Raw genomic sequence first — 22,551 nt, 5'->3', positions numbered from 1 at the left:
TGCGCGCGCAGCCCCGCGACAGGTCTGGAAGTAGAAGGAGGAGGCAGGAAAGCGCTGCTGCTGGAGCGGGGGGAATGATGGCGGTGAGCTAGAAGAAGGGACTGTACTGTAAAAACCGGGACGTTGTTGTGGGCGAGGGGGGCGAGCTTTCGGCGCCTACACACGATGAAGCAAGTACGAGGTGAGTTGTTTACAAAGTTGTTTACCTTTGCCCCGGTGTTGCGTGTTGGACTACTGTTCACATTCCCAACGGCTCGTAACTGAAATGCCACAATGAATTCGGACGGAGGCTCCAACGTTCGGGCTGTTGGCTCGCAGAGTTCAACTTTGTCTGGTCTGTTTAGTCTGGGCTGTAGCGTCAACAACACACTATTCACCCGGTCTAACTCAGTGCAGCAAGTTCATAGCAAGTTAAAGTTAACTTTCCGTGTTAATAGTTTTCTCCCAGCTAAAGGCCAGAAGTCAGATAAGCATCGAAATGCATACAAACGGCTGCACGCGCTAACCTTCCAACTTTTACAGTTAACGTTGACTCAGCATAACTGACGTTTTTATTTGAATTTTGAGAGAGGGATTCAATTATAAACCGGTTTCAAATGACTGTCTTCAGGGGGAATAAGATAATGATGTCCGCTAAGAGTTAATAGTTCTTTGCTGTGTGCTTTCTCTGTGTAGGCGATTTGGCTGTGGCTGCTTAGTTGAGACAACAGCGCTCCACAGAAGCTCCGTCGGACCATGGCACCGCTTGCGTAAAGTGGAGGGATAAAAGTTTCTGTCTCTCACCGAAACCGACTTCTTCTTCTCTAATCGGGCTGCACTCATAATCAAGAAAAATGATCAAAGCGGAGGGCAAAGGAGGCGAGAGGAACCTGAGGAGCGCGTCGCCTCACAGAAACGCATACAAGTCTGACTTCCACGCCATTAAATGCTCCTTTGATGGGCCGAAATCCGAAGGTGCTGCCAGATCATACACAAATGGCTCCAGTGACACCCGGGAAGACTCGAGGGGTAGGCCTTTTGGGACAAGGGTCAACAAGATCAAGAACATATTCCTTCAAATGGATGGTCAACAGCAGGAGTGCCAAGAACCAAAATTGACTGTAAAGGCTGAAGCGCCCCAGGTGTCCCCACCAAAGCCGCAGTTCCCAGTCAACACACACAGAGCTAACTCGAACACGGCCACCAGCCCCGACTCACTCACTTTAGATAAAACACCCAAGGGAGAAGATGTTGAGATTGACAAAGTGGCTTTGGCTGAGAAGTTTTCTGTGACCAGAAAGCTCTTTGAACGGGGCATCAAAGAGCAGCCTGCAGCTGAAAAGCAGTCTCCAAACCGAGTAGTGAACCGTTTGTCTCTAGGAAGTTCTTCTGACGAGGGGAAAAGCACAAGGAGGGTATCTGGATCCTCTGAAACCACTATTAATTCAGAGCAAACTCCTACAGCTAAATGTAGAACAGACGAGAAGCCTGACGGTGAGAAAAAGCATGCGTCTAGAGTTTCACTGAATGCAGGACCCATTTCTAGGAGGTTGGAGAATTACATGGCTGACAATGACTCAGAAGACAACAACACGGCTGCTGCAAAGGGGGATGTGATGTCTGCTAAACATCACAGTGCCACTGACCACCTATTGCCTACCTCTCCAACAAGGGACGTCGTACACAAACCTACTTCTCCTGTCAAAGAAGCCACTAACTCTTCGCCTTTTACAAACACCACTCATAAAAATGCATCCCAGGCAGCTTGTTTAATCAACAAATCGCCATCCTCTGGGTCTAATGTGGGACTCAAACCAACAACCCCGGTTACTAATGCAGCTTGCAAGTCTGTTTCTCCAGCTGATGCCACTCACAAACCCATTTCACCAGAGCAAACAAGCCCAATTAGCCATGACTACAAGCGTTCCTCGTCATCTGGTGATGGATTTAGCAGGACATCTGTTGGCGGGGATGAGGGCAAGCCACATAGTCCCCCCCCAAGGGACGTAAAGCAGCCTTTTCCATCAGCTGGCACCTCTCAGAACACCAACAGGGCCAAATACCCTGAAAAAGCCAAGAGTAATGACAACAATGTGGTTCACAGTCCTACCAGGGATAAGCCACCCAGCCAGACCTCATCAGTGGACCCCAGAGGGGTGAGCATGGTCCGGGCAGAACTGGTAGTTGTTCAGAATGAATCTTCGGAGAGTGAGGAGAACGAAGATGAAAGTGTCGCTGATGATGTGTTTAAGGAGGAGAAGGTGCAAAGGTCAAAAGACCCAGCAACAGACCTGAAAAGAACTGTTCCAGAAGAGAAGCAAAACTGTAACACTTCTCCGCTCAAAGTTACAGACGGTGCAACAAAAGAGACACAAAAGTTAGTAGAGACAGCAGGCGAAGGTAGGATCCTCGATGACACAGAGCAGTTTAAGTTGAAAGAGCAGAAACGTCAGGACAGTTTAGTTGCGAGTCAAGATGGTGATGAGAATCATGAGGAAGATGAAGAGGTATTAGAGGAGGAGGCCGAAGTGGAGGAACAGTTAGGTCACAACATCCTGGATCGAGCCTCCCCTGTGGTGTATGGTATTGAAAACGCAGCCTTTGTGGATGACAGGGATGTAGACCAGGTCCTTAGGGAAGAGGAGGAAGAAGAAGAAGAAGAGGAGGAGGAGGAGGAGGAGGAGGAGGATCAAATGTATGGGGATTATGATGAGTGTTATGAAGTCGATGGTCTGTCGGATGAGGAGACGCCTCCCCCAAGGAGGAAAATCCAGTTCTCTACGGATCCAATTCTGGTGAGTATTATGTGTTGCGTTGTTTACATCTCAACTACTGGTGCTCACCTTAAAAACACACGTTACAGGCCTGTCATTTCAATCCCTGTGTCATTGACTCAGCAGTGGTGTGTGTGTGTATGTGTGTGTGAGCTAGGTGTTTCCTCGCAGACATGAGACAAATTAGTGTGGGCTGTAACCAGTGCACAGTTTGCACTGTATCATCTGACAAGCTCTGAAACGGTTAAGAAAATCTAATCTGTGGTTTATTTAATCTTTGTGACCAAGGAGGTGGGTAGACAACCTTATTTACTCAGTGTTGCAGAAGATCAGCAGAGATTGGAGAAGATTTTTTGGGGGGATGTAGGTAGCAGAGTCATTTGGGATATTTTTGGAAATATTGTTGACTTGGCATAAAGGCATGTGAGAGCGGGGCGGCTGGGGCCACAGCTGAACGAGGGCAGGAGGGAGACGGAGACATGTGAAACATAAGACTGTAGAGTTAGAAGTAAGAAATCGTGGTCACCCTTGAGTCATTGCACTGCATTGGTATTTTTACTTGTTCAGAGTGGTTCCTCTCTGTTCATGAATCATGTCTTGCACCAATGGGGGACTTTTTCTTTATGTCTATAACGTGGGTATGAGGAATTCAGGGGTTTTATCCATCCATATGATTTCTTATGCAGACCGTGGAGAAGTTATCTCATTAACACCGTAGGAGTTCCTGACTTTTATTATCCATTAATTTATGAAGAGTATAAATCTTAAATGAAAAACAGAGAGGCACATTCTGTATTTTTCCTTTTCTCTGAATTTCCTCATGCTGGTCATTGAGTGGTTTAGTATGTCTTTACACAGAATAGATATTGTGTTTGTAGAGGTAAGTGAAACAAAATATTACAATAGTTTTGATTTATCATAACCAGCAATATACCAATATGATGATTAATTTTACCTTCCCAGAATAATTGGCTGAGTTTGAAGAAATATGCAACAGTTAAGTCTGTGGAAGATGGCGTTACACTGCAGATTTTACAGCTGCTGTATCTCTTTTGGTATTGCCACACATCCTACGCAGTAAACATTGCCAGTGGGTATTTATGGGGTGTGTTGGAAGTGCCGGTAGTATCTTCCACCATGTACTCCACAATCACCATATCTAATCAACATAGCAGGGGAAAACAAATCACTCCAGTGCATTCCACAATGCTTGTGAACAGCTCAGTGTTTATCCAGGCATTAAAATGTGCTGTTATCTCAGGGTGTGGATCCCCCTCCCCATCCCAGTCATCCTGGCAGGGGGTCCTGGGAGAGGGGACCAGAAGCTGACCTGTAGTGGAGGGGCCACAAACAACAGTGTGCTTCCTCCACCCTAAATGGAGCTGTGACAGAGATAGCCACAGTTGTTTAGTTCACAACAATATGCTAGACTGCTCTCTGTATCAGCTCACACATGCTTTATAATGCACATGCAAAGAAATTAGTGAAGCAAAGGTGTTGATATTTATGCATGTGTTGGTGTACGTCCTCACAATTGATCGCTGGGAGCCTTAGTGATTGACTGACCTAGTGTTTTGATCATAGATGCCCCATGGGTCAGGTTTTTATGTGTTAATCTGATTGACGTCCAAATGTCACAAAACCCTTATCTTACCTTTTATAACCAGCTGGCCTGGTCAGTATTTTATTTACAGTATTTATTTTTTTTGGAGAGGTGATGAATGTAATCTACGGTACGTAAAATTCAAATCAATAGTGAATTGTCTGAACTAAAAGTACCGTATGTAGTATTGAGTAAATTTGTAACATTTTTTTTTTTTTTTTCTAAGTATGTACAATGTTAAAAAGAATTTAGACACAGTTTTAGGTCCTTATCTCTGTGCTTTATGATCCTCCGCAGAGAAATGGTGATAGATGTGAAAAGGGAGCGAAAAACAAGTCCAAAATGCACACTCATTCTTTTCAGTTCGCTGTTATATGATGTGCTATGATTAGGCCATGTGGTCAAAGTTACGCTGAATTGTGTATTAGCCAATTAAGCCACACAAATGTCCCTCAGCCCCACATTTCTACCTGTGGCCTGGCTGATAAAAGCCTCCCGCTAGCACCGGAGGATTCTTCAGTCTGCCAGTCTGAGCTGGCATTGTGATCGAGCGCACTTGAGTCATGGCTAACTAGACGAGAGAGGAAGTGCTTTGTGTTTCTGGCTCACTGCGGGATTAGGTCCCCAGTCCCCTACGTAACCTGAGTCTTCAGAACAGAGGAGCTGTCCTGTGTGGAAGAAAGGTCCTTTTTATGAAGGAGATGAGATGTCCAGCTTCAGCACACATCACCCTTATCATGGTTGAAAGAGAAACTTGGATGAAGGAGGGCTTCTTAGGCCGTCAGGACTGAAGCACACTGCTGCTCACTGATTTAATAATTTCTAAAAGTTAAGAATTTGTCTCAAGCCAGATCTGGGACAATATTTGCTGATTGACTGCTGTTGAATACTTATTGTAGCATGATGTATGCACTGTTGGGAGTAAAATGTAACTGCATAGATTAATGGGGAGAAAAAACATTGATTGTTCTATACCTTGTGTTTTGAGAAAATATTCCTCTGCATAAGAGAGTCACACTTTAGTAGGATATTGAAATGCTGCATTCCCATTGCTGCTGCATTGGTTAGTTGTTACACTCTCTGGCTGTATGAACAGTATGAATATTTCACCACCGCTTTACATAATATATTTCATCCTTTACAATGGAGGTGGTTTCCTCTGTAACGGCAAATAAAAACTGGGCCTGTAACATTTGATTTGTGACTCGAGGCATGAGAAAATGTTCAACCTTAGATCATTTATGGTTAACAGTATACAGATCTGTTGCAATTCAAATGCACTCTGAAGTAAAGCAAATGGCAGAGTTATTGAGTGAATAATGATCTCAGCTGGAGGTGTGTTGTGTGTTATCTTAAAGTCTCAGGGTAGTTATCTGGGATCTTTTCTTTGTTTTGCGTGTCATGTACGAACGTTCAGTCAGACAGGTAACCAAACTGAAAACAATGTGTGAAAGCATGACCTGCACCTGTTGCTTTGCCCCACCCCCACTGAGCCACAGGAAGTAACACTGGCAGTTACTGGTCAAGTGAACAACACTTTGTCCCTTCTTGTACACAGGGTGTGGTGAAGATTTTACAAGTCATTGTAAGTGACAGAATCCAACATTTCTTTCTTTCTTTGCATTATGGATAGTGTACTGTCCACACAAGTCCTTAGGTCACTATCCAAGCATGCACACTCTTATCACTTTGGTGATAGCCTGCAGTAACACTCGTGGTCTTTGTCCAGTATCTGTAGACTTTTCACCAGGTGTCAGAGAGGCAGTGTCGTACACATGAATGGGAACCAAATAAGCATGTCATGTCATGTGTTCCTACTTCCTAGTGGTGTTGTGGTGTTGTGGTGTTGAGAAATTCAGAAAGTTCAGTGTTTCCCACAGAATTGGATTCTATTTCTGGAGGCAGCTGACTGTGAGAGGAGAGGGAGGGGTGGGGGGGCAGTGAAGAGACAAAGAGTGACAGTTTTGTTTCTTCATATTCACCAGTCATTGATGTGGTGGGATTTTTCCAGGTGTTCTTGATGCCCAGTCTGTGTATGACTGTGGGTTCATAGACGATGTGAAAATGGAGGGACAAGGTCAATCAACATGCTGTCCACTGTAGACGGTGGACTACATTTGAAAGAGACCAGACAATAGAAAATAAATATGTGAATAATATGTGGGAGCGAGTGTTGATTTTGTGGCAGGCTACCACAAATAAATAAAGGTATTAGTTTGGCAACTGGATATTTAATCTGTGTTTTATGTGATTAGCGAAAAGTGAAATGGGCATACTCCATGTTTGGACTGAGGCCTATTTGGCCAGCCCATCCCATAGTGTTATGCTTTCCACTTCCTATCTGAAATGTGTCTTCTGCTCGCCAGAGGAATGTGTCTGGCAAGACTCCACCCTCATCCAACCAGCAGAGAGGGCCTCCCCTTGTCGGGATCCCAGTTCCCTCCAGCCACCTGGGCTGGCGGGTGACTAGATGGGTCTGAATACTAATGCTGTCCGCTCAATGCTGTTCATTAAACAGCTTGGCTTGGGATGAGTCTTGGGCTGATTGTGATTGCCTTTAAAAAGGTTCATTATGTGATTACAGACAGACACATTTGCGAGTGCTGTGTGTTTTTCATTGAAAGTTGACAGTAATTGTGTGTCAAACTTTTCAGCAGCTCTTGCAGGACAAACGTAGCTTTTGTGAGCGATTTATAAACAAACCTGTTCAACCTGTTTATATTTGCTCCTTTTGGATATCTGATTCCATTATCGCGCTCTGCTGCTCTCAGGTCCCACCTCCTCCTGCTGTCAGTCGCACATAAACACTTTGAAGATCTAAACTAAGCTAAACATAAACATAGTTGTTTCAGTTTGAGTCAATCAATGATCACTCTACAAAGTGTTAATAAGTCAGAGGGCATGCTTACAGGAAGTACTAGGTGTATATTTTATTCTTTTTCCTGGTGTGTTTACACAGGATCTAAAAACCGGGCCCCATGCCTTCTTTCCTAATTACTCTATGATGTGCGCCAGGCCAACACCCCTGCCCCAACTCACTCTCACAGCATGTTTTGATTTGTTGTCTTTTTGTAGGCCTGCTTACATGAAGAGCCCCCCAATTCAGTGGTCAGCCCTCATTTTGCACTGGCAAGAGATTTCTCTGGTTTGCTTTTCCTCACAGCTGCTGACTCATTTCCCACATTGGTATTCTGTTGTGGGGAGGGGAATGTGGGAAAGATGGAAAGGGTTTCAGTTTGGGTGTGGGTGTGTGGGCATGTGTGCATCTGTGTGTGTGCGAGCCGAGCAGCACACATAGGAGAAGGCAGACTAGTGCAGTTGTGGAAGATGGATGAAAAGACCACACATACTGCTGAAGGCTAGTGCTTTGGATCAAAAATTTAAATATGCCATAACAGTCTGATCCACAACACAACCCCACAGACCAAAACAATAATTTAAAGGAAGACATTGGCATAAAAACACACTAAATGCCTTGTTCTGTATTAAAGATAATATTTCCCTTTGGTCTTAATAATAATTGTACGTCTAAAGAATTGTTAGAGTCGGCCTGATCAACAGTTGTTTGTGTGTTTTGGTTTCAGCCAATTGCTGCACCATACATTTACTGAAAAAGTTGTAGCTATGACCTTTAAAGAAAATGTGTGTTTAGTCTGATAACTGGAGACGGTAAGAATTAGGCTTTTTTTGTGAGGGAAAGGTTAATAAAAAGATGGATGTCTGTCTTTCTCGTGAAGAAGACAGTGGTTGAGTGATTAGGTTTCAGCAACCAAACATTGTTTGAAATAGACCCGGGAGTCCATGGCAACAGAGGAGTCAGACATTTGGGATGAGGGGGAGCTGCTGCTGCACTTCTACTGCTCAGCTAATGCCGGGGCTCAGGATGCGATGCAGTGGTGCTCCCTATATTCCATTAACCTACATTTTCATCCCTTAATTACTAAAGTCTCCAAAGTCTAAACTAAGAGGCATCTTTCATCCTTAATGAATTTTCTGCCTGCTCTAGTTCTGTGAATCCATTTTAACTGTCTAAATTAGAAGTTGATAAGCTTTGTCAGTCCTATTTTTAGAAGTGCTTTCAAGCTTGTTGTTGAGAGACATGCAAAATTGGTTTTAAGATGAAAGCAAGACAAAAACCTAGCGTGTTGGATATTTGGAATTTTTAATCACCTCTGTGATGGAGTTAAAATCCATTAACCATTGGAGGAAAAGTACAATATGAGTCATAGAGTATAAACATATGCCAGCATCAGAAAGAAGGAGGAGGATCCTGACGGTGGATTCACTTGGGTTGATGGAGATGTGAGGCTCCATCATGAATAGCTTTCATGCCTATACTACAGTTCCTCAGCAGTGTGAACAATCGGCCAGTTTCTATCTTTCATTTGGTTTGAGAGGCACAGAAGGAGGATACCTGCAGGGGTATCAGATCAGTACACTGTTGTCCATGTGCTGATTTGATACAATTTGCACATAGGGATAACATTATGACTGTTGGTATGATGTTGTGAAACAAGACTACATAATTCACAAAATAAATTGAAAGAGTTTACTTTAGCCAGCATAGTGAGTCTGTAGTGGAAACCTGCCATTACACTGTTTTGGACTTCATCCAAAGGTAGTGAGGAGACAGAAAGAGAGGGGGATAGGGAGATTACCTTGTGGTTGACTCCTCCTGTCTTGACATGCTACAGGAACTAGACCTCAGAGTCTGTTGCCTGAAGTGAAAATGTCTATTTGATGACATCATACATCCTCATACCAAATGCCATGATTAGTCAAGTCATTCTATTGTGCAGACTGTCTCAACCCTCACATATGACTTTGTTGAGCCTGGTTTGTTCGCATCAAATCCTGGTTCCTGCTCTTGAAAGAAATGCTTTGTACAAGCTCACTCTCCAAGTTATCTAGATGACTTCATCCACAGAAAATAATGTCTTTGAAATAAATGAAATCGAACCCTAAACTTCTGTTCCCAGAAAAACATTTAAAAAGAATTTTTACTAACAAAATGTGCTCAGAGTGAAAACACTCCTTCAGGCACTAAGTTGTAGTTGACAAAGAGTTCATGCTCTATTTTTTTGCCACTGTGAGCACTTAAAGCAGTCTTATGTATGTATTTCTGTTTAAAGAAAAAAGAAAAGAAAATGAAGCTCAGCAAAAGTTCAATATAAAGACGTGTACACTTTCTCTCTCTTTGTCTATATTCTACCTGCAGCTCATGTACTTCCTCTCTAGTTACTTTCCCCACTTTCCTCTGTTTTATTTCATCTAATCAGCAAGTTTATTCAGTAAAATTACCATCCCCCTCTTATGCACAGTGAAACCACATTATCAGTTTGATCATGATCAATTTAGTCGGCTACAACTTTTGATATTCACTCCACCCAGATTACAAGTCACCAACTCATAATCAGACATTAGACCCTGAAGGAATCTGCTGAATTAATCTTCTTTCTTTTTTTTAAACCAACAATCAATTTTATTCTCAATATTATGGTTCTCACTTTAACTTCACCCTGGAGTGTTCTAAAGGCTGGAAGATGAATACAATCCCTTCTTGATGCTATCAGTGGTATTCAAGGTGACTTGCAGTCTTGCACAGAATGCAGCTCTATGCAGTAACCCTTAAGGCTGGAATTAATCACTTGGTAGTGCTTGTTGACTGAAGGTTAAGGGATTCATTATTTTGTAACATTCTTATTTTTATAACTTTACCGGGCCGAAGACATCACTTGTCTCGTCCAAACATTGATCTTTGCTACATCCACTGCTTAGTTCTTCCCAGCTGTGTCCTACTTTCCACGCTGCTCATGTTCTGCCGTATTGCGTGTGTGCACTTTATAATTCCAACCAGAAAACAGTCTCTGGGACACATCCAGTGCTTTGTGAGGCCTGCTTGCAAAGTTCACAGAGCCTTAAAACTCATAAAGTCTTCTGGAGTGTGTCTTGGAAATACATCTTCTGCTTCGTATCACTGACATTTGATTTTTGCCCCGTTTTCAAAATATGATGTAGTTATTAAATTAATAAGGTATTATTTCGTTAATAAGTTCAAGCATTAGGCTGTAAGGGGTGAGAATTATCAACAAAAAGGCTAAGCTGTCCTTAAGCAGCTTTTGATTTGTACAGTGGTGTAAGCAGAGATTTACAGAGTAGTGTAATTCTCCCTGTTCATGCAATTTCTGCCAACCAAGGAATGTGTCCTTGTTAATTTTGCCTAGATAAAAAAGTGAAAAAGATACAACTGTATCTGTGCAGTTACTGCAAACACCCATGAACATAATTCTGATGCCTTTACCTCTTGCTAAGGATATAGAAAGTTGCAGTGTATTGAAGCCATGCCCTTGATGTTCCAGGTCTTCAGCACCTTCTCCAATGGGGATTATGATCGTCGAAATGATGATGTGGACCCAGTGGCAGCATCTGCAGAGTATGAGCTGGAGAAGAGAGTGGAGAAGATGGATGTGTTCCCTGTGGAGATTGAGAAAGGTGAGTTTAGTTAGGCTGACAATTAATTCCTATTAATTTGTGTTAATAAATGTCTTAAAAACTATGGTGTTTCCACCAAGGTGCCTGAAGGGCAAACAGTAGTGACTTGGTGTATTTTAACAATTTAAGATATGACTGTCAGTCAGTGATATCAAATGATGTGGTCTGTATTCATTAGATTCACATGACGTCACTGTGTTTCTGCGCCGCCATATTTGTGTCCGAATCAGGGCAATCTGGGCACAGATCACAGCATGTTACGTTACCAGAACAAGTGGAGTAGTAGGAGGAAATCAGCAAGAGACCGAAAATTGACGTTATTTGAAAGATGCCAGGATTATATTGTGCTGTTGGCTGTGATAGCAGTCGCCAAAAAAAACCCCGGACTGCAGTTTTATTCCATCCCAAAAGACGTAAATTTATAGGCGGAATAAATAGGAGTTGACTGCAGGCATCTATCAGTGGCAGCGTGGGCTGTGACAAGTCTCACAAAAAGGGGATTCACTTTTTTTAACCTAACTTCTAACCTAACATGGATATATTGAATTCTGCATTTTGATTACTTTCTTATTAATTCTGCATTTAGGGTCTTTTATTTCTGTATAACAGACCGTTGCTAAGTAAAACGGGCCGTTGCTAGGGACGCCGCTCTGATCAGCGGAGCAGGGCAGAAGAACTATCAAGGATTTTTACCTTGTGTTTCATTTTTACCAGCTTCAGACTAATTGTGATGTTAGAAAAATGACTTGTAGCTGGTTAGAGGGAGAGTGGAGGCTCTCTGCCTCCCTCACCTCTGCTGGAACCAAACCTGCGATCAGAGCGGACAGAGGGGACGGGCCAGCGCCATAAATGTCCACATCGTAACATTTACATGATAATTCATCAATCTACTGATTGATTATCAAAAGCTCGTTGAAAACAACTACACACGAGTCGACCGAGAGGAGGGTGAGGAGCAAACAGCGGGGAAGTGACCGGACTAAGGACTTTGATCAACATTACGTCTCAAATTAATTAATTAATTCATAAACTGTGTAATAAGTGGGATAATATAGAGTTTGTCTGTTGTTATAGAGATATAAACCCAGACAGGATGTATGAAACCCTGTCATTTTGTCAAGAAACTGTCATTTCCATCCTGCGGTTTGCATGCTGTCATATGAGGAGACCTGTCAAATCGGACACAAATATGGCGGCGGTCCCTTCGACGTGACGTCACTGCAACCCATGAATTAACATGAAGGTTCTTTCACAGATGGTGATCTTCATCTAGTTATTTTGCAGTTGCTCACAGTATTAAATGTGTGAAATTTAACCAACCCGTTATAATCTCCACAATTTCCCCTTATTTAGGAGACAATGGGCTTGGCATCAGTATCATAGGAATGGGAGTGGGAGCTGACCAGGGTCTGGAAAAGCTTGGTATTTTTGTGAAAACTATCACAGAGCGAGGAGCAGCTGAGAAAGATGGACGGTGAGTTACAGTAAAAGCCCCCCCACCCATCCCTTTTTTTTTTTTTGCTTAACCCTACACTTACATTTTGTTACAAGAGTCACTCTCTAGTCATTTTTGTGTATAACCAGAAACATGACACACTCTCTCTGCACACTGCACCACAACGATTTTTAATGTTACGTGGTATGAATTCCTCCTCCCACAAAAGACAAATAATCACATTTATTTATAACCTCATTAGGAATCTATAGACAATGGTGTCTCTACTGTTTCCCAGGCATCCCAGCTGCATTGAGGCTGCTGTATGTTTAGGGGCCTTTGGGGTCACCTACCTACCTAGGGGTCACCTACTTGAAGATCTATTTCAGCTATACTTTGTTGCTGATGGTGGTGCATAACTCTCAGCTGGAAATGCTTCAGAATATATCATTTTAATCTCTGTCTTCTGTCTTTCTAGCATACAGGTGAACGACCAGATAGTGGAGGTGGATGGCATCAGTCTGGTGGGTGTCACCCAACTGTTTGCTGCTACAGTCCTGAAGAACACAAAAGGCACCGTCAGGTCAGCTCAAATTCCATCTCCTCCATGATCTAGAAAAAAAAAACAGATTTCACTGTTGACGCAAACGATACACTGTTGTGTCACAGTGACTGGTAAACAGTTGAGTCTGTTTGTTTCCTGATAATCCAGAGGCAACAAATGAATAGTCTGTTTTTAGTCTTTCAGGTGAAAGATAATTTAAACAAACCCAAAGTTTGGCGGCATGTTAATGTTTTTTTCATAGGCAAATGAAATGTACACACACGTGACGCGGTCGGGCTTAAACTGCATCCTAAAATTTGCATTATTCAGTGGTGTGAGTAAAACATGACAGAAGCTGCTGTGTGGCATTTCCTGGTAACATGTAAAGTATTCTATTAAACTGGGCACTAACATGTTGCACTCTGTAAAAAAAACAAAAAAACAAAGGTTCCTGATTGGACGAGAGAAGCCAGGGACACAAAGTGAGGTGGCTCGCCTCATTAGCGAAACACTGGAACAGGAAAAGAACCAGCAGGAGCAACAACACATGGACGATCCCTACGAACACTCCACAGAGGAGGTGAGTTCACTGGACAGTTTCTGCTCGGCTCTAACACATACATGTTAAATGGGATGGGTGGAGGAGATGGTTGTGATTTCCTTGTGCATGACTTACAGAGCTGGTTACGACTATTAACCTTTAATCAATTAACTTTTTGTGATGATCAGGCACATCCTGATGATTAAGTCGGACTATCTTTTCAGAGATAATTACCACTACTGCTGGATAATCGAATGCCATTTACGATTATCCAGCAGTAGCCTTTTTGCTGTGCCCAGTCCAATCCCACCTGGGACAATCAGGAAATGAGCAGCAGGATGTGAGTAAGTCATGTGTCACCATGTGCCACCTTTTGCCTTTTTAAAAGGTGCTCACTTAACTGCTGCCTGTGTACCAGAGTTGTGAAATGTTTGCTTTCTGAAGTCCAAGCAGCCACAAGCCTTCATCATTATGATAGAGAGACTGAGCAGAGTGATATACTGTACGTATATGTGAGTCACTGGAGCAAACTAATATGAAAAGTTGAAACCCTTTAGTGAGGAAGTGGACACCGTTTCTGCTGGTAGTGTGGTGCTATTATTAGAAAAATGCCTATGTTTGCACTGCAGGTGTGTTGTACTTGTTAGTGTGTGTCTGTGACTCAGACATGGTACAGACAGGTATTGCCAAATTAGTGCAGAGGCTCACCAGAAGCCAGCCCATGGTTATTTGCTTATGATGTAACTTAAATGTTCCCTCCAGAGGGTGGTGGACTGTGCCACTGGGCTTGTTGTTGGGTGTGTTCATGTTTGCAGTAGGTGATGCCATGTGCGGTATCCTATTTCAGGAGGAGCACTACGAGGACCAGGATGACGAGAGGATTCTGGGCTCCAACTTCTCTCCAGGGCGAAATGTCGAGGTGTTTGAGCTGCCTGACTCGGAGGCCTTCTTCCTGCCTTCCAACATGGACAACTCTCAGATGGCCTTCAAGTTCAAAGAGGTATCAAACGCCCCATGACTTCTTATTTGATTTCAAGTAGAAATCAAAATTTTAGTATTTTGTTCATACAAGTTTTATTTTTTGGTTATACAAGATTCAATAACATACTGGGTGTGACCAAATGTATTTATTTTTCCTGTTTTCAGCTGCAGCTCAAACACGGCATTGCCACATCTGAGATAAATCAACTAAATGAGAAGGTATGATGGAAATTGACTCATTTTTTTCATTGTCAGGATATTCAGTACATGTTAGAAGTGTAGAGTATTTTTCCCCACTGTTTTTTGCTTGAATACATGTGTTTTAATAGCCTTTTGGCAGGTAGTACACTTGATAAGAAGATATGAAATTTTGACACTATTAGCTGTTAAAAAAATATGGACAATGCTCCACAGCCTTGAATAACTGCCTGCAAAAAAATCTGTTTAACATGTTACTGAACATGTGAACCATCTCCTTACAGCTAAAGGCATCAGAGGAGGACAAATCATTATGGGAAGCCAGGGAGTCTGCACTGGAGCAAAAGATTGAAGATAGCAATGATAAAATCCTGAAGTTGGAGAATTACTGGCTGGAGGCCCAGGCTCTGTGCAAGGCTGTGAATGAACAATTAGCTGAGACTCAGGCCCAGTATGAGACCCTGGACAAGAAGTACAACAAGGCCAAGAAGCTGCTCAAGGACTACCAGCAGAAGTGAGTCTGTCCGGAGTTACACAACACTTTCCTGTTGCTATTGAATTTAGTGGTTTTAGCAAATTTGTGATATTGAGAGGGATGGTGGTTATAAATTATGCGCTGGTATTAAATCATCTGGTGCTTTAGAAGCATTGAGAAGTAGGCAAAAGGAAAGTTAGTGCAACATTTTTTCATATGTTCATTTATGTGTAATTATTCATGTCTATGGGGAATTTGGGGAAATAAATGAAAAATATATTTTGCTCTCCCTGTTTTCACACTTTACCAGTATACCATGTGTTTTCATCTATAGTTCCTTTCAAAGCACAAATGTATATTAAACCGATGTTAAACTCTGGTAATTTAGTTAGGAGGATATGTGCCAGTGGGATTGTGTACTATGAAATAGTTTGGTGATTATCACATTAAATGGAGCATGTTTACAAGTTACAGTACTGATGGGAAACCACATTTCCTTGTTTCCTCCCCAGAGAGATAGACTTTGTGAAGAAAGAGGAGGAGCTGAAGAAAACTTTAGATGAAAAAGACAAGTGGTACAAGGAGCAGCTGGACAGCCTACAGAACAGGGTAAGACTCCGGCTAAGGGGGAAAAAGTGCTTATACTGTGCACAGCAGACTTACTAGAGACACTGAAATGAGCCTTGGTGTTTGTTTATCCACAGATAGCTGTTCTGGAGTCCAGAGGAGACTCCGGTGCTCAACACCAGAGCACTCAAGACTCTGCTGCAGAGGAGAGACTGAGCAGCCCTGGCCCAGCCACCAACACACAGTCTGATGACTCACTGCTGGATACAAAGGGTTATTTGTTTTAAATTAACTTCACACTGGAAGTACACGTCACATTTTTATTGTGTGATCTGTAAAACATTCACAAATGCACATGATTAACTCCATTGAGTCCAGCCAGGTGAATGATTGAAGCTGTAATAATGTAACTTTCTACTTGGTGGGGATTTGTTTTCTCTTTTTTTTCTCTGCTGTAGACCAAACCTGGATCGAGTTAGTCCCTGAGACTGAGCGATTGGACACCAGTGCTCATAAAGAGAAAGGCTTGCTGGCACAGAAAGCCAAACGTCAACCTCCATCTCGGACTAAACTCAAGGAGAGCCTCACTGTAGCTTCGAGTCACTCTCAGGTCAGCCAAGAGCAGCTGATTCTGTTACATTACTTAATCTACATACACAAGCTGATACCCACAGCTGTTCTAACTTACAACAGGGAACATCCTTGAATGCCTTTTAGTGTTGCAGAACAACAACGTACCTTTGAAATGAAACAAAATTATATGATATATTAAATGTATTTATATGGTAATAATATAATGTTGTTCTTTCATTTCCAGCCTAATTTTGGTGTTCAATGTAGTATGTGAATATATAGCTCAGCTAATTAGAATTGAACAGCAGGGCTTTCTGTTATATAAATATCTTTTATCCCTTCTTCCGTGCATTGTCCTTGTAAATAATTAGCTTTGTCTCCACAGGAAACTGAAGACGAGGATGAGCAGGAGGAGCAAGAATCTCCCAGAAGGAGGAGGTCCATTCAGGAGAGCCTGGCCCTCCCAGTGTCTGTCTGCTATCCTGGGAATGGGCAGAAAGATAATCCAGGTGAAGCCAGAGACGTATCCAGGAGTAGGCAGGAGCTCTGCAGCAGCCCGTCTCTGTCACCGTCTCAGGGAGACAGCGTCGAAAGCATCGGAAGTCCTTCTCTGTCTCCTCTCAGAGACAGTTCCTCACCGCAGTCCCCCTCGGGATTGATGCGCAATGTCAAGAAGAGAGAGTCCAAAGGCAAGAACAAAGAGCTCAAAGGTACGCAACACTCACATTTAATGGTTGCAATAGCAAGGTTTTCCCTTACGTTGCTACTGAGACTGATAATTATGGTTTCATTCCAGAGGAGTTAAATGAGTCTTCATCAGGAGGAAAAACTAAAAGACGATTTCCAGACTTTGGGTAGGTCTCTACAGAATGAAGTATGTAGTAGTTTGTCTGGAGGTTCTCGCCAACTGATACTAACTGAACAAATGTTACCAATGATCAAAACAGTGGCCTCCGGAAGTCAGGTGGCAAAGGGAAAAAACATGACAAGGAGGCAATGAGAGCATCTTTGGACAGCAGGTACAGTATTACTAATATCAGATATAACTATTATTTATAAATATATACATTTGGTGATTTGTATTTGAAAGATTTTTTGGCTTTGTTGTGGACATTTTTCCAACTTAAAAAAAAAAAAAGACTTGTTGGATTTGATATTACGTTTTCACATATGTCAGATGTGCTTCTGTATCTTCTGTATCTTTTTTTCCGTAATTGCAGGGGGTCGGCAGAGTTACTGGAGGAGTCTGGAGGGAACCTGTCTCCCGCAGACTCAATGACCTCCATCCCTACCTGTATGCCCTTCACCTGGTTTGGAGACAAGGAGAGGGACAGGGACAGAGACAGGGAGCCCTCCTCCTCCAGCAGCAGCCTGCCGTACGCTACGACTGAGACCAGCAGTGAGCAAAGTCACGAACGCAAGAATAAGGTACGTAACCTTCTCTTAATTTAGTGTGAAAGTAAGTGTCCGGCACAGAGTTCAAGTGTTAACTACGTAGTGTTTTGCTCTTTATGAGTGAGATGTAACATCAGTCGGGTAATGAGCTTGATGCCTCTATTGCCTATCCTTCATAATCGCAGTGTATTTTTGGCTACACTGAAAGGGTAAAACTGGTTGACACATAACGGGAGGCAGTTTACAGATGTCTGTCGTCAAAAATAAGCAACGCCATGCAGAGGCTAAAATAACCGGATCCATATGTTCGCCATCAGACAGAGCGAGCAGGGGAAGGATCCAGTGGCTTTTCAATAAGTTTGCAAATAGTGACACATCAAATGCATCTACTGAAATGCTTGGCGAACTGTCATGCAGGCTGCGGTCGGGCCGATGTTCCCATGAATCTGCTTTAATGAGTTCAAGACATGAGGTGAACCAAAGAGAAATTATGACCAAGAGAATGGCTTTGGTTCTTTTGCTGTTTACATTATGGCTATTTTGTCAGTGCTCTGCTGCCCTGGACGTTTATCTCACTGAACCGTGTTTCCTTTAAACAGACAAATCTCTCCTGGTCTTCTTTATTCAGTCGCTCATTAGATTTGGTACAGTATACACACTTTTGTTTTTACCTTTTGATCCTAGATGACACATTAGAGCATCACTAACAAATGCAGAGCTGTGATTTATAATTTCTCACCTCGCTGCATCCAATCAATCACTCACTGTTGCTTTTGTAGTGGGTATGTGGTAGTGTCACAGGAAACTGATATGGTCTAATTTTCCCTTTATTTACATTAAGAAAGCCTTGTGGCTTGTATTAGAGGAAGCTTACAAAGCCAAAAATAAGTGGTTTCTAGGCCTTGTTGCATCAGCTAATCGATGTTTGAACCGAGGTTTGTGTCTCTAACTGCTCTGGTGTAACTAACTTTTTTTTTTCTTTGTGCAGTCTCTGTTTTTATAGTCTGATTCTCACAATGTGTTGAAATTAAACTGCACATAGCTGGTGCAACAGCCTGTAGATCTTACTCCAAATTAAACCCACATTGGTCTGGAAAAACAAGCCATGATTTAACTCTAAGACTCTTGTTACATTTAAAACATTTCACTCACCAAATCAATCAATCAATCTATTACAATCGACTTACTTGACTAAATTAAAAACATTACCCCATACCTGAAGTGTGTATTATGTGTGTGTTCTTTTTATTAGAAGTAGTGTTAGTTGTAGTAGTTTTTAGAAGATGACGGGGCAGTTGGTGGTGGATTGGCTTGAGTTTTATTCACCTTCATAGTAGATACTCGATCTTCTCCCTTCCTTCCACATGTCGAAGATCCACGGTCACAGATTGCACTAAATCAGTGACCTGGATTACTGCCACTGTAATCAGTTTAATTCATTTATCATAGTGTGAGTCCCTATTAAGAAACACAACTCCCCCTCCCCACAGCTGAAGTGTGATATCTGTTTGCCTCTCTTAGCAAAGAACTGTTGTTTGGTCTTGTGTGACTTTAGTAAATGCGTTCCTTGTTTCCACTTGTTCCAGAGTTTTTCAGTCATAGATGATTCTAACGCTGCCAGTCCCAGTTCAGACATCTCTGGGTTAGTTGCTGAACCCAATCTGTCTGGGCGCTCACACACTTTAATCTTCTCTTCCAGCGAGGTGAGTGCTCTCGTTGTTGCACAGTCACAAAAGCTGTGTGGGACGCCTTGATGCAGCTGAAAGGGGACATTCTCAAGCATGCTCTTTGAGCCTCCCCCCCTTTCATAGCTGAGATTAAACCGTGAATGGAGAGCGACTAGAAGAGAGCTGCATGTGTTAGAGCTGTTTTGTTTTGTCTCACAAGTCTTGTGGCTTAGCTTCTCTTAAGTCAGCTGTGATGTTAATAGTTTGTACTTTTGCCTCTGTTAGAGCTGTCAACCAGCGCTTCATGTTCTTTACAAGCTTTGACAGACCACAGAACAATGTCGACTGCTCTGCTGCCTGCTCAGTGGTGTTTTTGTTCATTTATTGATTTACTTTCTATATTAAGTCATTTCTTTTCAGTCTCTCAGTGAAACATTTGAAGACATAGATTGACATATATTTGGGAATGTTGATGTTTTTGCTGTTATTGCACGTTTGTTTTCTCAGCACTAGCTTGGTGAATTTGTGCACTGCACGCAGGTTTGCTCATCAGCTCTATACATCTTTTTTGTTTTGTTAGAGAGATACACTATGTTTTATTTTTGCCTTCCAGCTTCCATTTTTTTGACTGAACTGGAAAACATGTGTTGTAACATGTTAGTTATTGGTTATAGGTAACCACCATATTTATTTTGCCTTTGTAGTCTTTATGATGTATTTTTCATGCACTAGACAGCAGTAGTGCTCTTTGTCTTTTACTGTACAACATACAACACACAATAAAAACCACAAGGTGGGTTTCAGAGTCTTGAACATACTTTTAACAAAATCCTCTCCCTAAAGCAACGGTGTACTCACTTTTATACTGTTGTGTTGTGTGTTTGTATTATCTCTGTCCTGTGTAGACGTTGGACGATGAGCCAGTGGCCACAGGGAAAGAGTATCAGTGGCAGAACCGCCCTGTCTCTGAATGGACCAATCAACAGGTGTGTCACTGGTTGATGGGCATGAACATGGACCAATACACACCTGAATTCACGGCTAAAGGAGTCGACGGCCAGCAGCTCTTGCACCTGGATAGTGACAAACTGAAGGTAAGTTGTAATGTAGTCAGGCGTTGTTGGACTGTGACTGCCCCCTAATGGCCAGAAGCAGACATATCATAGTTATCATCATAGTCATTGTTATTTAATGCTTCACACTTTTGATCAACTGTATTTGCTCCAACCTATAACCTATGTGAATATTCCCCACTGACAAGAAAACTGAAAATACAGAAAAATAAGTCATGAAAAACATTAGCCTCAGCCTTACTTTACCTCCTACTTACCTACTTTTCCTAAATGTGTGCACTTCCTTCAGGCACTTGGTGTGTCGAGTCAGAGCGACCGTTCAACGATCAAGAAAAAGCTGAAGGACATGCGCAAGGCCCAGGAGAAACTGGAGAAGCAGAGAGAGAAGAAGGAGAAGGAGGTCCGACGCAGTGGGAAGCTGCCACTCAACAGCGACTCGGTGTGCTGAGGTCGCAGCTCTGTACGCTGAAACTATGTAGCATAAAGTTCATCATCATCACAGAACTCTGAAACCTTTTTTATACTGACAGTGCAACGCTCTTCATGTCACATGGTGTTAACGCCAACAACCACTGAATGTGACCTCGAGGGAATCGATGCTGACTGAGGTGCCAATCATGATCTATTTTCAAACTGTACATCCCATTTCTTTTTCTTTTTTTTGTTCCTCACTAATTTCTCCCAAACATGTTAACAAACTTCAGCTTAAACCTTTTTAACTGAATGATGAGGAATGTCAAACAAACCAACCACAAGCTGGGTATGTGACCAAAAAGGTTTCCTAACATTTTCTACCACTAAAAAGCAAGAAGCTATAATTATATAAATATAAAAAAAAAAAAGAAGTCTGATATCAAATGATTTGTAGCTGGTTAGTTGTTGCAGACCATGCACATATTTACCTAAGTCAAATGTATAGTGCTTTTTCAGCATTTTATATTTTTACTAGTATAACTTGCCTGTTTCCATGTACAACTATTTTGCAGGAATGATTATTGTACAGTTCAGATAAAAGCACTATATTTGTCTTTTAAGCTTCAGTGGGCGACAAGGTTTTAAATGTATAAATAAGTTTTATACATGTGCCTATTAACTGCATATCTTTTTTTTTTTTTTTTTACTTAAAACGTTTGTTCATTTTATACTATCAAAATTTTCTACTAAGTAGAATAGCCAGGCAGTCGTCTTTTTGTTGTTGTTGAATGGAAAGCAACAAAAAATCAAGTAGGGACAAAGGTGAATGCTGCTTCTGCTGCTCCTGACTCTGACTGTGTGTTGCTGGTACCAGGATGCTCCATGTAAATACACACAGGCTGCAGGTCTGCTACACACACACACACACAAACACACACACACCTCTGCTCCATCGGATGGTTTAAGAGGAGCCTATGACAAGGACTTGTGTGAGTCGGGACCACAGCGTCTTGTATGAATGTGAGGCTGAACGACGAGTGTTGGCAGCCGAGCTGAAGTGCTTCCTCTCTTCTTAAGCATGACTCCATGTTCTGTAGGATACAACATGATGAACTGCAAGAAAATTATATTTTCCACCTACTTCTGAATCAGAGAAACGTTTCTTGGTACATAAAGCATCAATAAACTAATTTTCACTTCACGTCATGTGTTTTTCTTGGCGTCCTGGCAGCTTCTTCATGACGTGAGTTGTTTTGGTTTTACGGGGAGTAACAGGTAACCACAGGGTGTGTTTGTTGCAGGATTACCCTGTAATACATTGTTTACATTGCACAGGTGGCTGTTCTCAGGTTGCTCAATGTAATCTACACTGGATCAGACCAGGCTGCTGTCAGCTGCAGTTCCACAAAATACATTTTCCATCAGATAAGAACCAACATTTTTTTTCCTTAGCCCTGGAGTCATTCTGCGCAAATGTCCACTTCTGGAAAAGCAACATGTCTTAAATATTTTTCCTTAAGATTTAAACTAGGAATACACATAAATAACAAGTTAAATTCTTTTCTATTTTTCATGTATTGTACTTTTACTGTCACTGGTGTTCCTTTACTCCTTTGGCAAGAAATATTTCTACTACAGCAAGTGGTCAGAAGAACGAATATGTTTCAAAGATAATGTCTTTTTCTTATATTTATTTTAATCTGTGTGTATGTATCATAACACAGTAACACAACTCCGGGAACCAATAACTTCATCATATTCTCTCTATGTGGATAGTTTAAATGTCATTTATAGCATTGTAACAAATGTTGCAAAAATGTTGGCCGAAGGAGAATGATGT

General features: G+C 42.0%; 1 protein-coding gene across 4 annotated transcripts; it reads left to right on the top strand.

The window, feature by feature from the left end:
* Positions 1-21,882, top strand: ppp1r9ala (protein phosphatase 1 regulatory subunit 9A-like A). Of its 4 annotated transcripts, XM_083996818.1 has the most exons (20): positions 1-181; positions 676-2,774; positions 10,716-10,848; positions 12,202-12,322; positions 12,762-12,866; positions 13,275-13,407; positions 14,216-14,368; positions 14,515-14,568; positions 14,832-15,061; positions 15,535-15,631; positions 15,727-15,862; positions 16,048-16,199; positions 16,548-16,872; positions 16,959-17,016; positions 17,110-17,181; positions 17,383-17,590; positions 18,157-18,201; positions 19,144-19,260; positions 20,130-20,318; positions 20,587-21,882. In XM_083996818.1, the coding sequence occupies exons 2-20, from the start codon at positions 834-836 to the stop codon at positions 20,743-20,745; spliced, it is 4,428 nt and encodes a 1,475-aa protein (XP_083852944.1). In that variant the 5' UTR covers positions 1-181; positions 676-833; the 3' UTR covers positions 20,746-21,882. The 4 variants fall into 4 exon arrangements, with proteins under 4 accessions (XP_083852944.1, XP_083852945.1, XP_083852946.1 ...); XM_083996819.1 differs by lacking the exon at positions 18,157-18,201; XM_083996820.1 differs by lacking the exon at positions 19,144-19,260.
* The last annotated feature ends 669 nt before the right edge of the window (positions 21,883-22,551 follow it).

Source organism: Trachurus trachurus (genome assembly GCF_905171665.1).
Source record: "Trachurus trachurus genome assembly, chromosome: 21".
NCBI lineage: Eukaryota > Metazoa > Chordata > Actinopteri > Carangiformes > Carangidae > Trachurus > Trachurus trachurus.
This window is presented reverse-complemented; position numbering and strand designations above follow the sequence as displayed.

What these genes read in the sequence shown, in the direction of transcription:
- ppp1r9ala (XM_083996818.1), top strand. Translation starts at nt 834, where the DNA reads ATGATCAAAGCGGAGGGCAAAGGAGGCGAGAGGAACCTGAGGAGCGCG. An exon ending in CAAGAACAAAGAGCTCAAAG is followed by an intron (nt 16,873 to 16,958) that starts GTACGCAACACT and finishes GTTTCATTCCAG; the next exon opens with AGGAGTTAAATGAGTCTTCA. An exon ending in TAATCTTCTCTTCCAGCGAG is followed by an intron (nt 19,261 to 20,129) that starts GTGAGTGCTCTC and finishes TGTCCTGTGTAG; the next exon opens with ACGTTGGACGATGAGCCAGT.